The 16,584-nt window shown below is 40.2% G+C and overlaps 2 protein-coding genes across 3 annotated transcripts; both read left to right on the forward strand.

The window, feature by feature from the left end:
• Positions 1 to 177: 177 nt before the first annotated feature.
• zbtb8a (zinc finger and BTB domain containing 8A) lies at positions 178 to 6,613 on the forward strand. Of its 2 annotated transcripts, none has more exons than XM_061743598.1 (4): positions 178 to 366; positions 3,264 to 4,138; positions 5,145 to 5,314; positions 5,453 to 6,613. In XM_061743598.1, the coding sequence occupies exons 1-4, from the start codon at positions 302 to 304 to the stop codon at positions 5,768 to 5,770; spliced, it is 1,428 nt and encodes a 475-aa protein (XP_061599582.1). In that variant the 5' UTR covers positions 178 to 301; the 3' UTR covers positions 5,771 to 6,613. The 2 variants fall into 2 exon arrangements, with proteins under 2 accessions (XP_061599582.1, XP_061599583.1); XM_061743599.1 differs by having other exon boundaries at positions 5,145 to 5,381; positions 5,453 to 5,511.
• Positions 6,614 to 10,053: 3,440 nt separating this feature from the next.
• On the forward strand, positions 10,054 to 16,148 carry hmgcl (3-hydroxy-3-methylglutaryl-CoA lyase). The gene is made up of 9 exons (XM_061742910.1): positions 10,054 to 10,165; positions 10,247 to 10,330; positions 12,009 to 12,116; positions 13,674 to 13,769; positions 13,880 to 14,028; positions 14,121 to 14,184; positions 14,288 to 14,476; positions 14,572 to 14,697; positions 15,366 to 16,148. The coding sequence occupies exons 1-9, from the start codon at positions 10,070 to 10,072 to the stop codon at positions 15,465 to 15,467; spliced, it is 1,014 nt and encodes a 337-aa protein (XP_061598894.1). The 5' UTR covers positions 10,054 to 10,069; the 3' UTR covers positions 15,468 to 16,148.
• The last annotated feature ends 436 nt before the right edge of the window (positions 16,149 to 16,584 follow it).

Below are 16,584 nucleotides of genomic sequence, written 5' to 3' on the forward strand. Positions count from 1 at the left end.
CTCAGATCATCCTGCCACAAGTCCCAGCTGAAATACTGTGTAAATATTGCTCCATTTAGAGGGTGATATTTGCTGTTCATTTAAAGGGGGTACTGGGGCTTTAAATGGCTCCTTGAACCCTCGGGCACCCAGTTAATAAACACCCACGTCAGCACAGAGCTCCAGTCGCTCTGGCCGGGTTTCGGTCTTTAGGGCTGAGCAGGAAGTGCCTGACTGTGGACCCTAGTCGAGAAAAAAAAGAGAAGTGAAGGGGGGACAAAAAAAAGGCCAAAAAAATTATTAAGCCACAAATAAAAAAAAGATGGATATGGTGGCTGACTTGGGGGCGACTAGACTGTACCGGGCGGCGGGTGAATCAAATCACCAGTGAGTATCGATGGTTTTTTTTTTCCTCTGGGGTATCCGTGAGTGGGGCGTAAGCGGGTCTTGCCAACACCTCTCGCCTGGGAAGGAGTCGCTCGGTCCGGGCAGCAGCAGGCGGATCCTCCCCGCCGCGCTCCTGCGCTCCGGACCTCCGGCGCGAGGTGTGGGTGGTCCTGAGGAGGAAAAAACGGGCGTTTTTGAACCTCATATCCACAAGGCTGATTATATAGAGCACGAATGCATGTATTTTTTCCCCGGCTCGCAGCATGCCCGGTAGCTGAGGGGTCTGTTTTTCTATTGTGTGCTGCCGGAGCCTGAAGTGGGCGTCGCTCCAGGACAGACGGGGCTGCTCCGGCGCTGCTGCTGCCCGCTTTTCTCCCTTTGCAAGACTGCAGCACTCCCGTGTCCCTTTTTCTAGGTCGTTTCCTGGCTGAATAAAGGGGAATATAGCTCGATGGAGATGTTTGACTGGGTCCTGGCTGCCAGGGAGCCCCTCCGTCTTCGTGCGGCGGCCGGGCGGGCGTTGCGCCGTGGGCTTGTCGGGCGCAAAACAGCGCATTTCTCATTAAAAAACGGTGGCGTTTGAAACAGAGCCTGCATGGAGATGGATAATTACTGTAAAATAGAAACTATTCTGGAAATGAGGAAATGAGGCATTTTTTTTATTTTATTTTATTGAATTTTTTTTATTTTGAGAACATTTGAGGCTATTTGAGTATTTCACGCGTCCATCTCCTTCCCCAATATTTGATTCATCGGGGTTTTGGAAACGCGCTTTGAACTCAGCACGCAGGGATAATTAAAGGGTTTTGTCACCCGATGCTCTCTAACTGGAGTCGGGTGTGACACGCACAAAAAAAAAGGAAAATGTTTTTAATTGACGGGTGTCGCAGCCAATCATAATGTAGAATGAGCTGAGGTGGGCGGGGCGTCGGCGGGGTTGGAGCTGGCCCTGTGCAGAGACAAGGACGGGGTGATGATGGGTAGATCTGTGGGGCGTTAGTATTCAGGCAGGGGCGTCAATTGGGTATGGCAAGGTATGGCAGCCACCACACCTTGGCTTCAAGGGAAAATGTAAATCAGAACAACATGATCGATTTCACTAGTTATTTTACACTGTAAAAACTCAAAATCTTAAGAATATTTGTCTTATTTCTAGTTAAAATGTCTAATTTTTAGTAAAAAAAAATCTCATTACATTTAAGACAAGACTCAAAAACAACCATTTTCACCTGTTTCAAGTAGATTTTCACTTAAAATAAGTGGAAAAATTTGCCAGTGGAACAATATTTTTTTGCTTGTAATGAGAAGATAAATCTTGTCCCACTGGCAGATTTTTCTACTTATTTCAAGTGAAAATTTACTTGAAACAGGTGAAAATGGTCAAATAACAAGTTATTTTTCTGGTAATGACTCTTGTTTTAAGTGTAAAAAGATTTTTTGGCTAAAAATGAGACATTTTAACTAGAAATAAGACAAATATTCCTGGTAAGATTTTGAGTTTTTGCAGTGAGCGAGACTGCATTTGAAAAAGTTCCAATATTCTTGACCACACAGATAAACTACATAGCAGACTTCTGTGATGAGTATTCGCTGGACGTGTTAATTGATATTCTAGTGAAGTTCTGTGACTCAAAACCTTGCCATACCTTAGCTTTGACTGAATTGACGCCACTGTATTCAGGGTGTGAAGGATGAATATTTTCCATGTTTATAACGTCCTTATGTCCAGGAAAATCCATTTGGACTAGTTTTAATGACGTTTTCTCTTTTTTGTGGGTCCATCTCAATATTGTCTGGTTTTCAGCACCCACACTTGGTGTAGTAGGCCAACTATATCATTTATTTGGGAAGATTGTGGCTCTATGCTGGCTTAGTAGACTCAATCTCAGCATCTGTATTTGATCCAGAGTACATGATCCAGCCAGCATTTATATGAGGACCCCACATGAGCTAAAAATGGGCTGCAAAAAGGGTCCCATGTGGATTTGTCCAAGGGCTCCATCCCTATGGACTCTGAAGGGGGTCTACCTGGTTTTTAGTTTGGGCTCAACTTGTTTATTTTCTAATGTGGGGCATACAGGACTGTCTCAGAAAATTAGAATATTGTGATTTTCTGTAATGCAATTACAAAAACAAAAATGTCATACATTCTGGATTCATTACAAATCAACTGAAATATTGCAAGCCTTTTACTATTTTAATATTGCTGATCATGGCTTACAGCTTAAGAAAAAGTCAAATATCCTATCTCAAAAAATTAGAATATTCTGGGAATCTTAATCTTAAGCTGTAAGCCATAATCAGCAATATTAAAATAATAAAAGGCTTGCAATATTTCAGTTGATTTGTAATGAATCCAGAATGTATGACATTTTTGTTTTTTAATTGCATTACAGAAAATAAAGAACTTTATCACAATATTCAAATTTTCTGAGACAGTCCTGTATGTTACTAAAATGCTTTGCAACCCACCCAATTTACCCCCTTCTTAGCCCATCCTCGTTTATTCGTATATATGTATCATTCATGGGCCCCATAATTCTGGCACACAATGCTTCCAAAAATATTAAACCATACACACATCACATTTTCCCATGTCAAGCCCACAAGCTCACTTTCACTTCCCATCCAGATGGGGCTCACGTGGATATGCTCATTGGAGGAGAAGTGTCATCCATACAAAATCTGGCATGAGTCTGCTAGCTGTACTTTGGTTATTTTTTTCTGGCCTATACCAGATTTAGACATAAACACAAAATTCAAGCTTTATTATTTGTGATTAACAAAAATGTAAATGTCTCAGTTTGGTAAAGTGTCCACGAGATCATCAAGATCTGTTTGATTGATTATCAGTTTGTGTTTCACAAGCAGTGAGATTGTTGTGATGTGTCCTGCAGACAACCTCAGCGGTGGTTCAACACAGCCGACATCACCGTGGCTCACCAAAGCAATCTCCTGAAGCAGCTCAACCAGCAGCGCCACCAGGAGCTTTTCTGCGACTGCAATGTGCTGGTGGAGGGCCAGCTCTTCAGGGCCCACCGCAATGTCCTGTTTGCCAGCAGCGGCTACTTCCGCATGCTGCTGTCCCAGGGGCCGGACGGGCTGCTCGACACTGTCAGCGCCACCTTTGACGTTTTTAGCCCGGAGACCTTCACCGTCATCCTAGATTTCATCTACACCGGCCAGCTCGACCTCTACAGTCACAACGTGATTGAGGTCATGTCTGCAGCCAGCTACTTACAGATGAACAATGTCATCAACTACTGCAAGAACTTCATCAAATCCTCCCTGGACATCAGCGTGAAAGAAGAAGAGAGTGAACGCTGCATCAACCTGTCTGAGACCTGTAGCTTTACCAGTGGAGGAGGAGAGGAGTCCACAGAGCACCAACAGCAACGGTCCTGCTCCGTCAGCCCCCCACCCGCGCTCTGGACCCGAGACAATTCTCGATCCCAAACTGGGTTTTTGGGGAAAGACCTGGACCAGGATTCTTCTACCTCAGCCATGAAGACTGATCCAAACAGCCCTACTAATGAGCTCATTGCAGAGGGAGATGAGCTGCAGGATCCTCAGGACCCTCTGTACACTTTACCGGGATTGGAGCGCCGGCGCGGGAAAGGGGGGACTAAACGGAGAGCGCCCAATAGCATTCACTCCGGCCAACCGGACGACCTGGACATCGAGGAGGCGAGAACACTAAAAGCTGAAAAGGCCGAGGAGCTTTATGCCTCACTACCCCCGATCGTAGGTGTCATTGGACACTTTAATAAAGGTGTGTTGGATATATGTGCAATCAGAAGCTTGTTTACCTTTTAGAGAAGTTGGGGGAAAAGTTTATAATCAGGGGTGCAGATCCGATGTCAGGATTGGGGGGGACACCAACGTGATTTTAATTTTTAATTTTTTGCCGATATGCAACTCATACCATGCCATGAATTGGTAAAGATTCGCCAAAAAATACTGCACAGGGAATCATTTATTGTGCTTACCTTTCTTGTTTTTTTGTCCTAAACAGCCAACAGTGTGTGTCACTGCTTACTTAACTGTTATATTCGTAAATCAGAATTTTAAGGGATTTGGGCATGTAGTGTCTACTCATCTCAAATTCTTCTCACCATCTTCCTTTTATCCTATGGGACTACTTTATGCACGATCAATTGATATATGGATGAAATATGGAGCCCTAAACAAGTTGTTTAAACTAACTGATTCAATTCAATTTTCAATTCAATTTTATTTATATAGCATCTAATACAACAGATGTTGTCTCTAGATGCTTTCCAGAGATCCAGAACATAAACAGAAACAGAAATATAATTATAAATATAAATATAATCCCCCGAGCAATTATTACATAAAGAATGGCAGGTAAAAACTCTCCTAGTGGGAGAAAAGCCTTAAGCCACACAGTGGCTGATCATGTTTTAACACAGTTATGGTGGTAAACAGTTCTAAAAAAAAAAAAGGACCCATTGCTTTCATTCTGTACACCTCAAAACGCACCGTGGATGTATTATTTTTTTAGAAATATATTTTTAATACATTTTCTACATATTCAACCATTAAGTCTGAAAATGCATTTGTTCAATTTTGAATAATTTAGGGTATTTTTATTGGGGGGGACAATTCATGTTTTTCAGAAATTGGGGGGGACATGTCCCCCCCTTCCCCCCCGGGATCTGCACCCATGTTTATAATGCTGTGATATATTTAAAAAATGCAGCTTAGAAGAGGAAAATCGCAGTGTCTGAACTAGTTTTGTTTTTCCCTCTTTGCAGATTCCAACCCGGTAATGCGCTTCAAATGTCCCTTTTGTACACACACGGTGAAGAGGAAGGCTGACCTGAAGCGTCACCTGCGCTGTCACACGGGGGAAAGGCCATATCCCTGTCAGGCGTGCAACAAGCGCTTTACTCGCCTTGAGCATCTCCGCAGCCATTTTGAGACTGTAAGTCAATTCGCCACCAGGAGAAGGATATCAGCGTAGATGCAAAACTTCTGCATATTCATAAACGGTACTAAAAAAAGACTTCTATTACTATCAAGTGCACTTTTATCTGATCTTACTCTGTGTCTGCCTCTGCAGATTCATCAAGCCAGGAAGCTGGTCTGCAGGAAGTGTAAGTGTCAGGTCACAGAGGAGACTGGGCATGTGGTTTGCGAGGGAACACGACGCTACCGCATGTGCGCTGCCTGCATCCAGGAAGTGGGCTGTGACGAGATCCCCATAGACAATCTAGAAGGGCCCAATGAGGAGCCAGCTCTGTTACTAGGTGTGGATGGGGAGGAGGAAACAGACACCAAAATGAATTGGATGATGAATGATGACGATGACCTGGCTGAAGACTCGGGGGCTGACCTCATCATCCAACAAGTGGACGACAGTGATGAGGAGCTGCAGTAAAATGGGACTAAAGTGCGTGCAGATATGTTTACTCTGCATGTGTTTGTGCTCAAGCCATGAAAGATAATTTATGCATAAAAATATGAGAACCAGTAATGTAAATATACACATTTATGATGTATCAGTAGTCTGTTTGTTTAATGCAGCTGCTCAGTCTTTAATTGGAAGTAAGATTGTGTTGCAAATGGAGAGCTTTTTGTTGATCTTCTTAAAGATATGCAGTATTCAAAGCATGTATATTCTTCTTTTTCCTTTGGTTCCGTTAGGCATCACTTTTTACTAAATGTTTCTTTCCTCATGCATGAAGACCACAAGAACTTTACAGCCACTTGGAACTCTCTGTTGGCATTTAAAGGAGCATGAGGCTCCTTTTAAGAAATAAGACTCTCTAGCGCCACCCTTCGCCGCGACGGCCGTTGGGGGTACTGCAGCCAACAGCGAAGCCGGCACGGGAGAACGGGGAGAACGTGCATGCAGCGTCATGTGACGTCACATCCGCAGGACAGCGCAGGAAATTCGGCCTCCGAATTGCAGCACATTTTGCAGCACACAGCCTGTTCAAGGCAATGGAGAGATACGCTAGAGGGCTCATTCTTTTTGATTTGGAACGCTTCATCTGACATTATTACTAGAAAACGTATACACATTTTTTCTGCCTCAATCCTGCCTCATGCTCCTTTAAGCCAAAGTGACACAGAATGGTTACTGATGTCCGTGAGTTAAAGAGAGTGAGAACAAAAGACTTCCCTCATACTCTTCAGTGTCTGTTGTTGCTGCTTTTAGTGGTTGGTTACATTATGCACTATTATATAAACATGTATAATTTATTGTTATTTTTAAACTTTTTGACTCATTAAAGATATTTTTATACAGTTATTTTATTGTTCATCCTGAAATGCAGCTGAGGTAAAAATAAGATTTAAATGTCCTCTCTCTTTTTGTCTTGTCTTGAAGAGGATAGCAGTCTCAGGCTGACGGGAATGTTTGAATGTTGGCACTTTTTCAGTGCAGAAATGAAGTGCTCTCTCATAAGGAAAATGAAAAGTAAAGATTCGACTCAACTTAAGCAGCAATATTTGTCATTACATTTTCAGTCATTCTCAAAAAAAGAAGTCCCCCCAGGCACAATTTTCTACACAAATGTTTGGGTTGCTTTGAATTAGACGTTTTGGTGTTTTGCCTATACTTCACTACTGAAAGACAAGTCAAGCTCCCCTGTGTTAAAGAAAACCACCCTCACAGCATACCTAAAAGTGTTGCAGTAAACTAAAAATGCAGTATAAAATGCATTTTATAGGAAAACCACAGAAGCATTAGCAATAAATATTGAGAATATTATAGGATCTGGTCCCTCTGACTGGTACATGTTATTAAACCATTAGACTGAACGTAATCCACATAGGCTTTTGTGAGCAGTGTGAGCAGGATGTTAATATTGCATATGCTAAGAGTAGGGCTCTACTCTGACCTGTTTACATATTTCATACATGCGTAATATATTAATTTCAGGAGTGGGGAGATGCTCAGTGAGAGGGAAAGTCACAAATGTACAAAGTTATCATGATGGTCTCAGTTTTTTTTCTTAACTTTTTCTGTTTTGTAATGAGTCATTTGAGACCCACTTATCAAACCTTATGAAAAGTTTTATTGGAGAAATGAAATATGGCACAACTGTTTGGATCCTATTTCATCTAAAACAAGAGGCCAGAGCCACGAGGCACAGCGGTATCATACACAGTGCTGTTTCCTCACAACAACCCCCCCCCCACACACACACACACATTCCAGCAATAAGTAAAAAATGGACAAAGGTAAAAACATACATTTGTAGGTCGCTGGGTTCTGCGCGATTGTTTTTTTTTTATTCAACAAAATGGGTTGTGCCCCTAAAAAGGTTGAAAAACACTGTGTTAGGGTAACTGGTGATTCTAAATTTCCCATAGGAGAGAACGTGTGCAGATCCCCATGCCCCTAAATAGGAATTAGTAGGTATAGGTAATGGATGGATGTATGAATGGGCATGTCAACTAAAATAGTTTGAAACCCTGATTAAATCTAATGTTATGTATTTTATTGTACAGTGTTATTGCAGTGTATTATATGAAATATTACAAAATAGAATAGATGGCCTATATGTACTTCAAAACTGTATTTAAGTAGCCATCTTCAGTCAATATTTCCTACTCAGTGACATCTTGTAATAATCTGAAGCATGTGGGTCTCACATGTTTCTATCTATCAAAAACAAAACCTACAATTTCCAGTATATCTATTTATCTATCTATGTGGAAAGGTGATGCTACTGATATCTCAGCACCAGTCTGGATTTAAGTATGAACTATGGGGAGAGGACATTTCCAAAATATTAATAATAAACAAATGTGGTTGCAGAAGTAAAATGATTTGTTTCAATATCATATGCAATTGATAACTTTTCTCTAACTGAATGTAAGAAATTTATTTATTAAGTGACTAGTTTAAAATTATTAAACAACAGTATTGAGTTTGAGGGAGTTTTTAAATTAGTTCCCCTTGGTTCCTCCAGCTCAGTGAAAAAGATTGTGCTGCCTTCTGGTAATCCTGGCTCACTCCTGACAGGCAAAGAATACAACTTTTTTTATCATTTGATTTTGAGAGTCAATAACTCCAATGACAAGTAAGCAAGCCAAAGTAGTCATCAGTGTATAGAAGTAGTAGTTTAAAATAACTCATCCTTAGTTATTTGTTACCTACCTTTTTTGTGATCATTAGTGGTTGTCATTTCTGTAGCACATACAGGACTGTCTCAGAAAATTAGAATATTGTGATTTTCTGTAATGCAATTACTAAAACAAAAATGTCATACATTCTAGATTCATTACAAATCAACTGAAATATTGCAAGCATTTTATTATTTTAATATTGCTGATCATGGTTTACAGCTTAAGAAAACTCAAATATCCTATCTCAAAAAATTAGAATATTCTGGGAATCTTAATCTTAAACTGTATAAGCATAATCAGCAAAATTAAAACAATAAAAGGCTTTAAATATTTCAGTTGATGTGTAATGAATCCAGAATGTATGATATTTTTGTTTTTTTAATTGCATTACAGAAAATAAAGAACTTTATCACAATATTCTAATTTTCTGAGACAGTCCTGTAAAGTGAATGACCAACTGCTATACAGGAGTTGGGTTCTTTGTATATCACATTTGTCACATATGAGCCTATTCCATCCAATCCCAATTAAATTTGGTAAGGTTTTTGTCAACATGACATTTTAAAAGCTTTACAAACGCTGTTTATTTCACCCACGTTATCTTGGTAGAAGCAATGTAATAACCAATGGCAATTAAGAAGGATCAATATTAGCTTTTGTTGTGGTTATAAAAAAGATTAAAGTCTGATTTTTCTAAATAAGAGCAGTTAATACAACACTGAGAAGTCAATACGTCAAAAAAACATTGCCTTTTTTTCCTATTTAACCATTGTGCTGTCTTTGGGTCAAGGACGGAGGAAAGGATGAAGGGAGGAAAGAAGGAAGGAAGGAAGAAAGAAAAGAAGGAAAGAAGGTAGGAAGGGAGAAAAGAAGGAAGGACGGATGGGAAAATAGGAAGAGAGGGAGGGAGGGAGGAAGGAAGGAAGGAAGGAAGGAAGGAAGGAAGGAAGGAAGGAAGGAAGGAAGGAAGGAAGGAAGGAAGGAAGGAAGGAAGGAAGGAAGGAAGGAAGGAAGGAAGGAGAGAGCAGGAGGAAAGAAGGAAGGAAGGGAAAAAAGAAGGAAGGAAGGAAGGAAGGAAGGAAGGAAGGAAGGAAGGAAGGAAGGAAGGAAGGAAGGAAGGAAGGAAGGAAGGAAGGAAGGAAGGAAGGGAGGAAGGAAGGAAGGAAGGAAGGAAGGAAGGAAGGAAGGAAGGAAGGAAGGAAGGAAGGAAGGAAGGAAGGAAGGAAGGAAGGAAGGAAGGAAGGAAGGAAGGAAAAAAAGAGGAAGGGAAGAAGGAAGGAAGGAAAGAAGGAAGGAAGGAAGGAAGGAAGGAAGGGAAGAAGGAAGAAAGGAAGGAAGGAAGGAAGGAAGGAAGGAAGGAAGGAAGGAAGGAAGGAAGGAAGGAAGGAAGGAAGGAAGGAAGGAAGGAAGGAAGGAAGGAAGGAAGGAAGGAAGGAAAGAAGGACAGGAGAATTAGGTGATTTTGACCCAAAGACAGTACAAGGGTTAAAGATGGATCTCCATGTCGCCGTCCCGCCCATAGAGGGCGCTAACGCCGCACTTTTCACTCTTTTTTTTAAGCCCCACTCCCCGTGACGTCAGAGGGGGCGGGACTGTCATGGCGGCCGTCATGAGGTTTGTCAACAGAAGCGCTCTGAGCCCAGCGATGGGTCAGCAGTACCTGGCGTTCAGCTCCGCGGTCAGGGGCAAAACGGTGAGTTTTTACGTGTTTAATGTATCTATAGTCTGTACCAAACACAGTTTTGCGGTTATGTGAGCGGGTGTTTCTGTCCAGGCTGGTGACGGAGCAGCACACGTCCTTCCAGCCAAGGTGAAAATAGTGGAGGTGGGACCCAGAGATGGGCTCCAAAACGAGAAGGTAGGATTCACTAGATCAGTGTCTCCCAACCTGGGGCCCGGGCCCCCCTGGGGGGGCGCCAGAGATCTCTGGGGGAGTGCGAAACATTGTCTGCTTTGAGGATATGCAGTTGTAAAAAATATATTTACACATGTTAAATAAATAAAAAATCATAATAACACACCTAATGGAATACAGTAATCCAAGTCTGTATAAACCCACTTGAAAATATATTTTGGTCATTTTAAAATACTAAGTTATTTATCAGGATAAAAACTTAAAAACGTATTATTATATCATTATTCAACATTTAATCGTACTACTACTCCGACAGGTTGTTAAAGGAAAAATGTTCAAAAATATTGCTCTCATATTAAAGAGACATTTTTCAGAAATATTTTTATGTCCTTGCAATTATTTTTTGTGTGTATTTTATACATTGGTGACACAAAAGAAAGGTGAGAAAAACAAAGTACAAGGAAGGGAGGAAGGAAGGAAGGAAGGAAGGAAGGAAGGAAGGAAGGAAGGAAGGAAGGAAGGAAGGAAGGAAGAAAACAAGGAAGGAAGGAAGGAAGGAAGGAAGGAAGGAAGGAAGGAAGGAAGGAAGGAAGGGAAAAAAGAGGAAGGGAAAAAAGAGGAAGGGAAGAAGGAAGGAGAGAGCAGGAAGAAAGAAGGAAGGAAGGGAAAAAGAAGGAAGGAAGGATGGGAGAAAAGGAAGGGAAAAAAGAAGGAAGGGAGGAAAGAAGGAAGGGGGGGAGGAAATAAGGAAGGAAGGAAGGAAGGAAGGAAGGAAGGAAGGAAGGAAGGAAGGAAGGAAGGAAGGAAGGAAGGAAGGAAGGAAGGAAGGAAGGAAGGAAGGAAGGAAGGGAGAAAACAAGGAAAGAAGGAAGGAAGGGGAAAAAAGAGGAAGGGAAGAAGGAAGGAGAGAGCAGGAGGAAAGAAGGAAGGAAGGGAAAAAGAAGGAAGGAAGGATGGGAAGGAAGGAAGGAAGGAAGGAAGGAAGGAAGGAAGGAAGGAAGGAAGGAAGGAAGGAAGGAAGGAAGGAAGGAAGGAAGGAAAGAAGGAAGGAAGGGGAAAAAAGAGGAAGGGAAGAAGTTATTTATCAGGATAAAAACTTAAAAATGTATTATATCATTATTCAACATTTAATCGTACTACTACTCCGACAGGTTGTTAAAGGAAAAATGTTCAAAAATGTTGCTCTCATATTAAAAGAGACATTTTTCAGAAATGTTTTTATGTCCTTGCAATTATTTTTTGTGTGTATTTTATACATTGGTGACGCAAAAGGAAGGTGAGAAAAACAAAGTACTGGGTAAACCAAAGAGAAATGTATCAAAAAACATAATTAATGTTCATTTTTTCAATTAAAGGTTTGTAACGAATAATTTTACTCTTTTGGTGCTAGTACGTACGGGTCGGGGGGCCCGGCTGGTCTTAGACACAAGTAGGGGGGGCTCCATTGAAAAAAGGTTGGGAACCACTTAACTAGATACATCATGGTAGTTTAAAGAGCTAAAGGGAGAAAATGTCCCGGCTCCATCATCAGACACCATGTTTTTCCACCTGGATTCCCCTGGTGCAGGTGCAAAGTGCATACTTTGTGATAACGTGGAGAAATGATGTGAGTCATGTGCAGGTAATGTTGATGAAGTGATCCTCATCCTTGTGGTTCTGCTTTTACCTCCCCTTTTCTTAGGGCGTTGTACCAACAGAAGCCAAGATTAATCTAATTAACATGTTATCAGAGTCAGGGCTGCCAGTCATCGAGGCCACCAGCTTTGTGTCTCCTAAATGGGTTCCCCAGGTGAGTGTCTGGCTCGTATTGAGCTGGAAAGTGCCAACACACACCCCACTGAGAGCTGCACAACTGCATTGTTTTGACATGTATGCAGAGGTGTCAAAAGTATTCACATTCATTACTCAGGTGGAAGTATAGATACTAGAGTTTAAAAATACTCCTGTAGAAGTTGAAGTATCAACTCAAGTTTTTTACTCAACTAAAAGTATAAAAGTACTGGTTTCAAAACTACTTAAAGTATAAAAGTAAAAGTAATGTAAGGGGGAAAAAAGCCGTTAAGGACAAAAGCCATTGAAAATGAATGCATCTTAGTATAATGCAAATATATTAAAGAAGCATATATGTGTACTATTGAGCATTAACATGTGTTTCAGAGAGCAGGAGATATGATGACTAGTTGCCTATAAGTATTGTAATGGTGCAAAAAGTCAAACTTCAGAGGCTTGTTATCATTTATCCTAACCTTTATTGGAATGTACATCCAAGTTTAGTTGCAGGAATCTGAGGGAACGGATGTAAGAACAAAACTGGACAAGAACATCTGTGCCACAACCACAACCAAATTCACTCTATCTTTAACTGGATAGTTTTTTTTTTTAAGTCCGAAATGAAATAGAGAAACTAGGCTGTTTTTAAAATGTAAGGAGTAAAAAGTACAGATAATTGCGTGAAAATGTAAAGTAAAAAGTCGTCTGAAAAATTATTATTCCAGTGAAGTATAGACAGTACTCGAGTTGAGGGGGGATGAGGGGGGATGGCATCCCCCCCTGAAATAAAAACGGTCAAAATCATCCCCCCTTTCCATCCCTTATGTCATTTCATCAATGGATGTGGTATTACTGCTATTTCAACATTTAGAGTCATCACCAAAAAAATAACTTATTTTATTTTCACCCGTTTCAAGTAAATTTTCACTTGAAATAAGTAGGAAAATCTGCCAGTGGGACAAGATTTATCTTCCCATTACAAGCAAAAAAATCTTGTTCCACTGGCAGATTTTTCTTCTTATTTTAAGTGAAAATCTACTTGAAACAGGTGAAAATTGTTGTTTTCTCCAGTGACGAGTCTTGTTTTAAGTGTAAGGAGATTTCTTTTACTAAAATGAGACATTTTAACTAGAAATAAGACAAATATTCTTGTTAAGATTTTGAGTTTTTGCAGTGATCCATTTTACTTATCCTGTGAAGGACAGAGGCATATTGATAAGTTCAGACAACTGTTTTTTATTTTTGTGTTTTGATGTAAGGCCAGTGGATATTTAAAGCTTACAGAAGGCTGCTTTTAACTGCTGCTATGTCATTTCTGCAGTATTTCTGCAGGTGTTTTGGTCAGTGCTATTATTTGTAATATATTATATTATTTGTAAGCACAAATTATCTGTCCCCATATGATAAAATCCACCATCCCCCCTGATTTTCTTTTACAACTCGAGTACTGAGTATAGATAACCAAAATTTCTACTGAAGTAAGGTAACGAAGTATTTGTACTTCGTTATTTGACACCTTTGCATGTATGAGCCTCATTTTCTTCATTTCTAACTGGCCTTTACCCTTTCATGTCAGATGGCAGACCAGGTGGAAGTGATGGAGGGTATCTGTAGGAAACCGGGCGTGTCTTACCCAGTCCTGACTCCCAACCTCAAGGGCTTCCAGGCTGCTGTGAGTGTCAACATAGTTCTGTTAGCTACAACTTTTTACTCCATGTTTGGATTTTTTGATGCTGCATCCAAACACTTTACAACATCAACAGTTTATTTTCACTGCTGTAGATTAAAGCAGGAGCTTCAGAGGTCGCCATATTTGGTGCTGCATCCGAGCTGTTCAGTAAGAAGAACATAAACTGCTCAGTGGAGGAGAGTTTACAGCGTTTTGACGAGGTCATGAAAGCGGCTAAAGAGGCTGCTGTGCCAGTTAGAGGGTATGATGACCAGCTTCCTCTTCACCGTCAGTAAATCTTTAAATCACCAAGAGTTGTTATTAAATTCTTTCATCTATGTTTCTTGTCACCAGCTACGTCTCATGTGTCGTTGGATGCCCATATGAAGGCAAGGTGGCGCCTGAAAAAGTTGTACATGTGAGTTCTGACTTGATAAATGTGGCATTAGTCGAAAAAGCATGGACTTGTTGAATATCATTTTTGATCAAATAACAAGTAATGATTGGTTTGCGTCTTGCAGGTCGCTAAGCGTCTGTACTCCATGGGCTGCTATGAGATCTCTCTGGGCGACACCATCGGAGTGGGAACTCCGGGGAGCATGGCTGAGATGCTGGAAGCCGTAAGCAAAGAGGTGCCGGTCAGTGCCCTGGCGGTGCACTGCCATGACACGTATGGCCAGGCTCTGGCTAACATCCTCGTGGCCTTACAGGTCAGACTTGGTTCACGTCGTCTTATTCTGAAAACATAAGTGACTTCACAGATATTTCCGACCAACAGCTATCTTTTCCTGTATCTTTATTTTAGATGGGAATCCGTGTGGTAGACTCGTCAGTAGCAGGACTGGGCGGATGTCCCTACGCCAAAGGGGCTTCTGGAAATGTTGCGACTGAAGATGTCATTTATATGCTGCATGGACTTGGAATTCAGACAGTAAGAAACTATGTTTGATCTGGTTGTAAATTAATTTTGATATGTTGTACGAGAAAAAAAGCCTGGTACACATGAATTAGATACATTTACCCTCAGAATTCTGCTGAATAATTGAGATTTAAACATAAAGGACTGTCTCAGAAAATTTGAATATTGTGATTTTCTGTAATACAATTACAAAAACAAAAATGTCATACATTCTGGATTCATTACAAATCAACTGAAATATTGCAAGCCTTTTATTATTTTTAATATTGCTGATCATGGCTTACAGTTTAAGAAAACTCAAATATCCTATCTCAAAAAATTTAAATATTCTGGGAATCTTAATCTTAAACTGTAAGCCATAATCAGCAATATTAAAATAATAAAAGGCTTGCAATATTTCAGTTGATTTGTAATGAATCCAGAATGTATGACATTTTTGTTTTTTTAATTGCATTACAGAAAATAAAGAACTTTATCACAATATTCTAATTTTCTGAGACAGTCCTGTATGTTTGGTGTTCAAACTAAGTTGTGACTTTTAGTTATCTTAAAAAAAAAAAAACAGTGCTCACAGAAACGTATTAATCCATTCTATGACTATTTGATTATTTGCCTATTTGATGATTACTGTGAACTATTTTGTGAAGTCTCAACAGCTTGATTTTGTGCCCTCTCCCCAGGGAGTGGACATCTCCAAGCTGATGGACGCCGGCGCGTTCATCTGCCGAACTCTTAACAGAAAGACGAGCTCCAAAGTGGCACAGGCCACCTGCAAACTGTAGGCTACCAGGCTGGAGGATTGGCCCTTTTACAATTACTGACACACGTCACTAACTCACATTACAGTCAACCATCATTTCCTTATGTATGTAAATGCTCACCTGTTTTTTTCTCTTTATTACAGTATAATTTAGCCTTTTGTTAGTTTTTGATTAATTTATTTTTTAAATAGTATTTGACTCCTCCTGCAGTTTCTGATTATTTATTCACAACATGATAGCCTTGCGGCAAAAGTGCCTTTCGTGAAGTTGGTCTGGTCGCTCAGCTTCTTTCAAAGGTGTTCTTATGTTCATTTTTGGACAGGTGGTAAGCCAATGTGAAGTACCGACTTTATAAATAATAGATGGATCAGTAAAAATGTCCTAGTGATGGATAATCTCACTGTTGGTGTCAGAAAAGACAGAAGTGTTGTTTTTAATTTGATCAACCTCTCTCATGTATGCTGTGATCAGTCTTTAAAAGCTGTTGTAGTGGAAACTAACAGTCCTCATCAACTTGGGATTTTACTGTTTGACAAAAACACATGGAAATAATTCTATTGGGGTTTTTTTTCCTGTTTCATCCTTTCAAATATACCGTATATGGGTTTTTTCTCTATTTTAAAATGTCTGTCTTCAAGCCCAACATGTACATATCCTTGAATATTTGAAGTTTTTAAAAATAAAAATAATTTCACAGTCAAATGTTTGGTTGATATTCATTTTTGGACAGTGGGGCATCAACAATGTCTGAAATTCACTCTGACTTGGAAAACTACAGTAGTCAACATCTGAAGTGGATACAAATGTTTCATCAAACCCCTTGTACAAGAATGGATGTTTTTCAAAATATTAAAAATTCCTGAGTGATATGTGAATTTCCTGTGGGGTTTTCTTTGGATCCACTTCAAATGTTGACTAGTGTAAGTTTAAGATTGCGAATACGGTTTTATTTGGATCTATCAGCACTTTTAAAGATTTTACTTAGTCCAAATCTGCCTGTGAGAATGGATATCTTAAGATCTGCTGCATTTTTTTCCACCTCATAAGCATATTATTCAGGGTAAAAGGGAGATTTCTTATCTCCTCCACCTCTTAGAAACCTGACTGACAGGTCTGACAGGCAAACTCAGCTCTTTAC

This window comes from Cololabis saira, chromosome 16 (genome assembly GCF_033807715.1).
Source record: "Cololabis saira isolate AMF1-May2022 chromosome 16, fColSai1.1, whole genome shotgun sequence".
Lineage (NCBI taxonomy): Eukaryota > Metazoa > Chordata > Actinopteri > Beloniformes > Belonidae > Cololabis > Cololabis saira.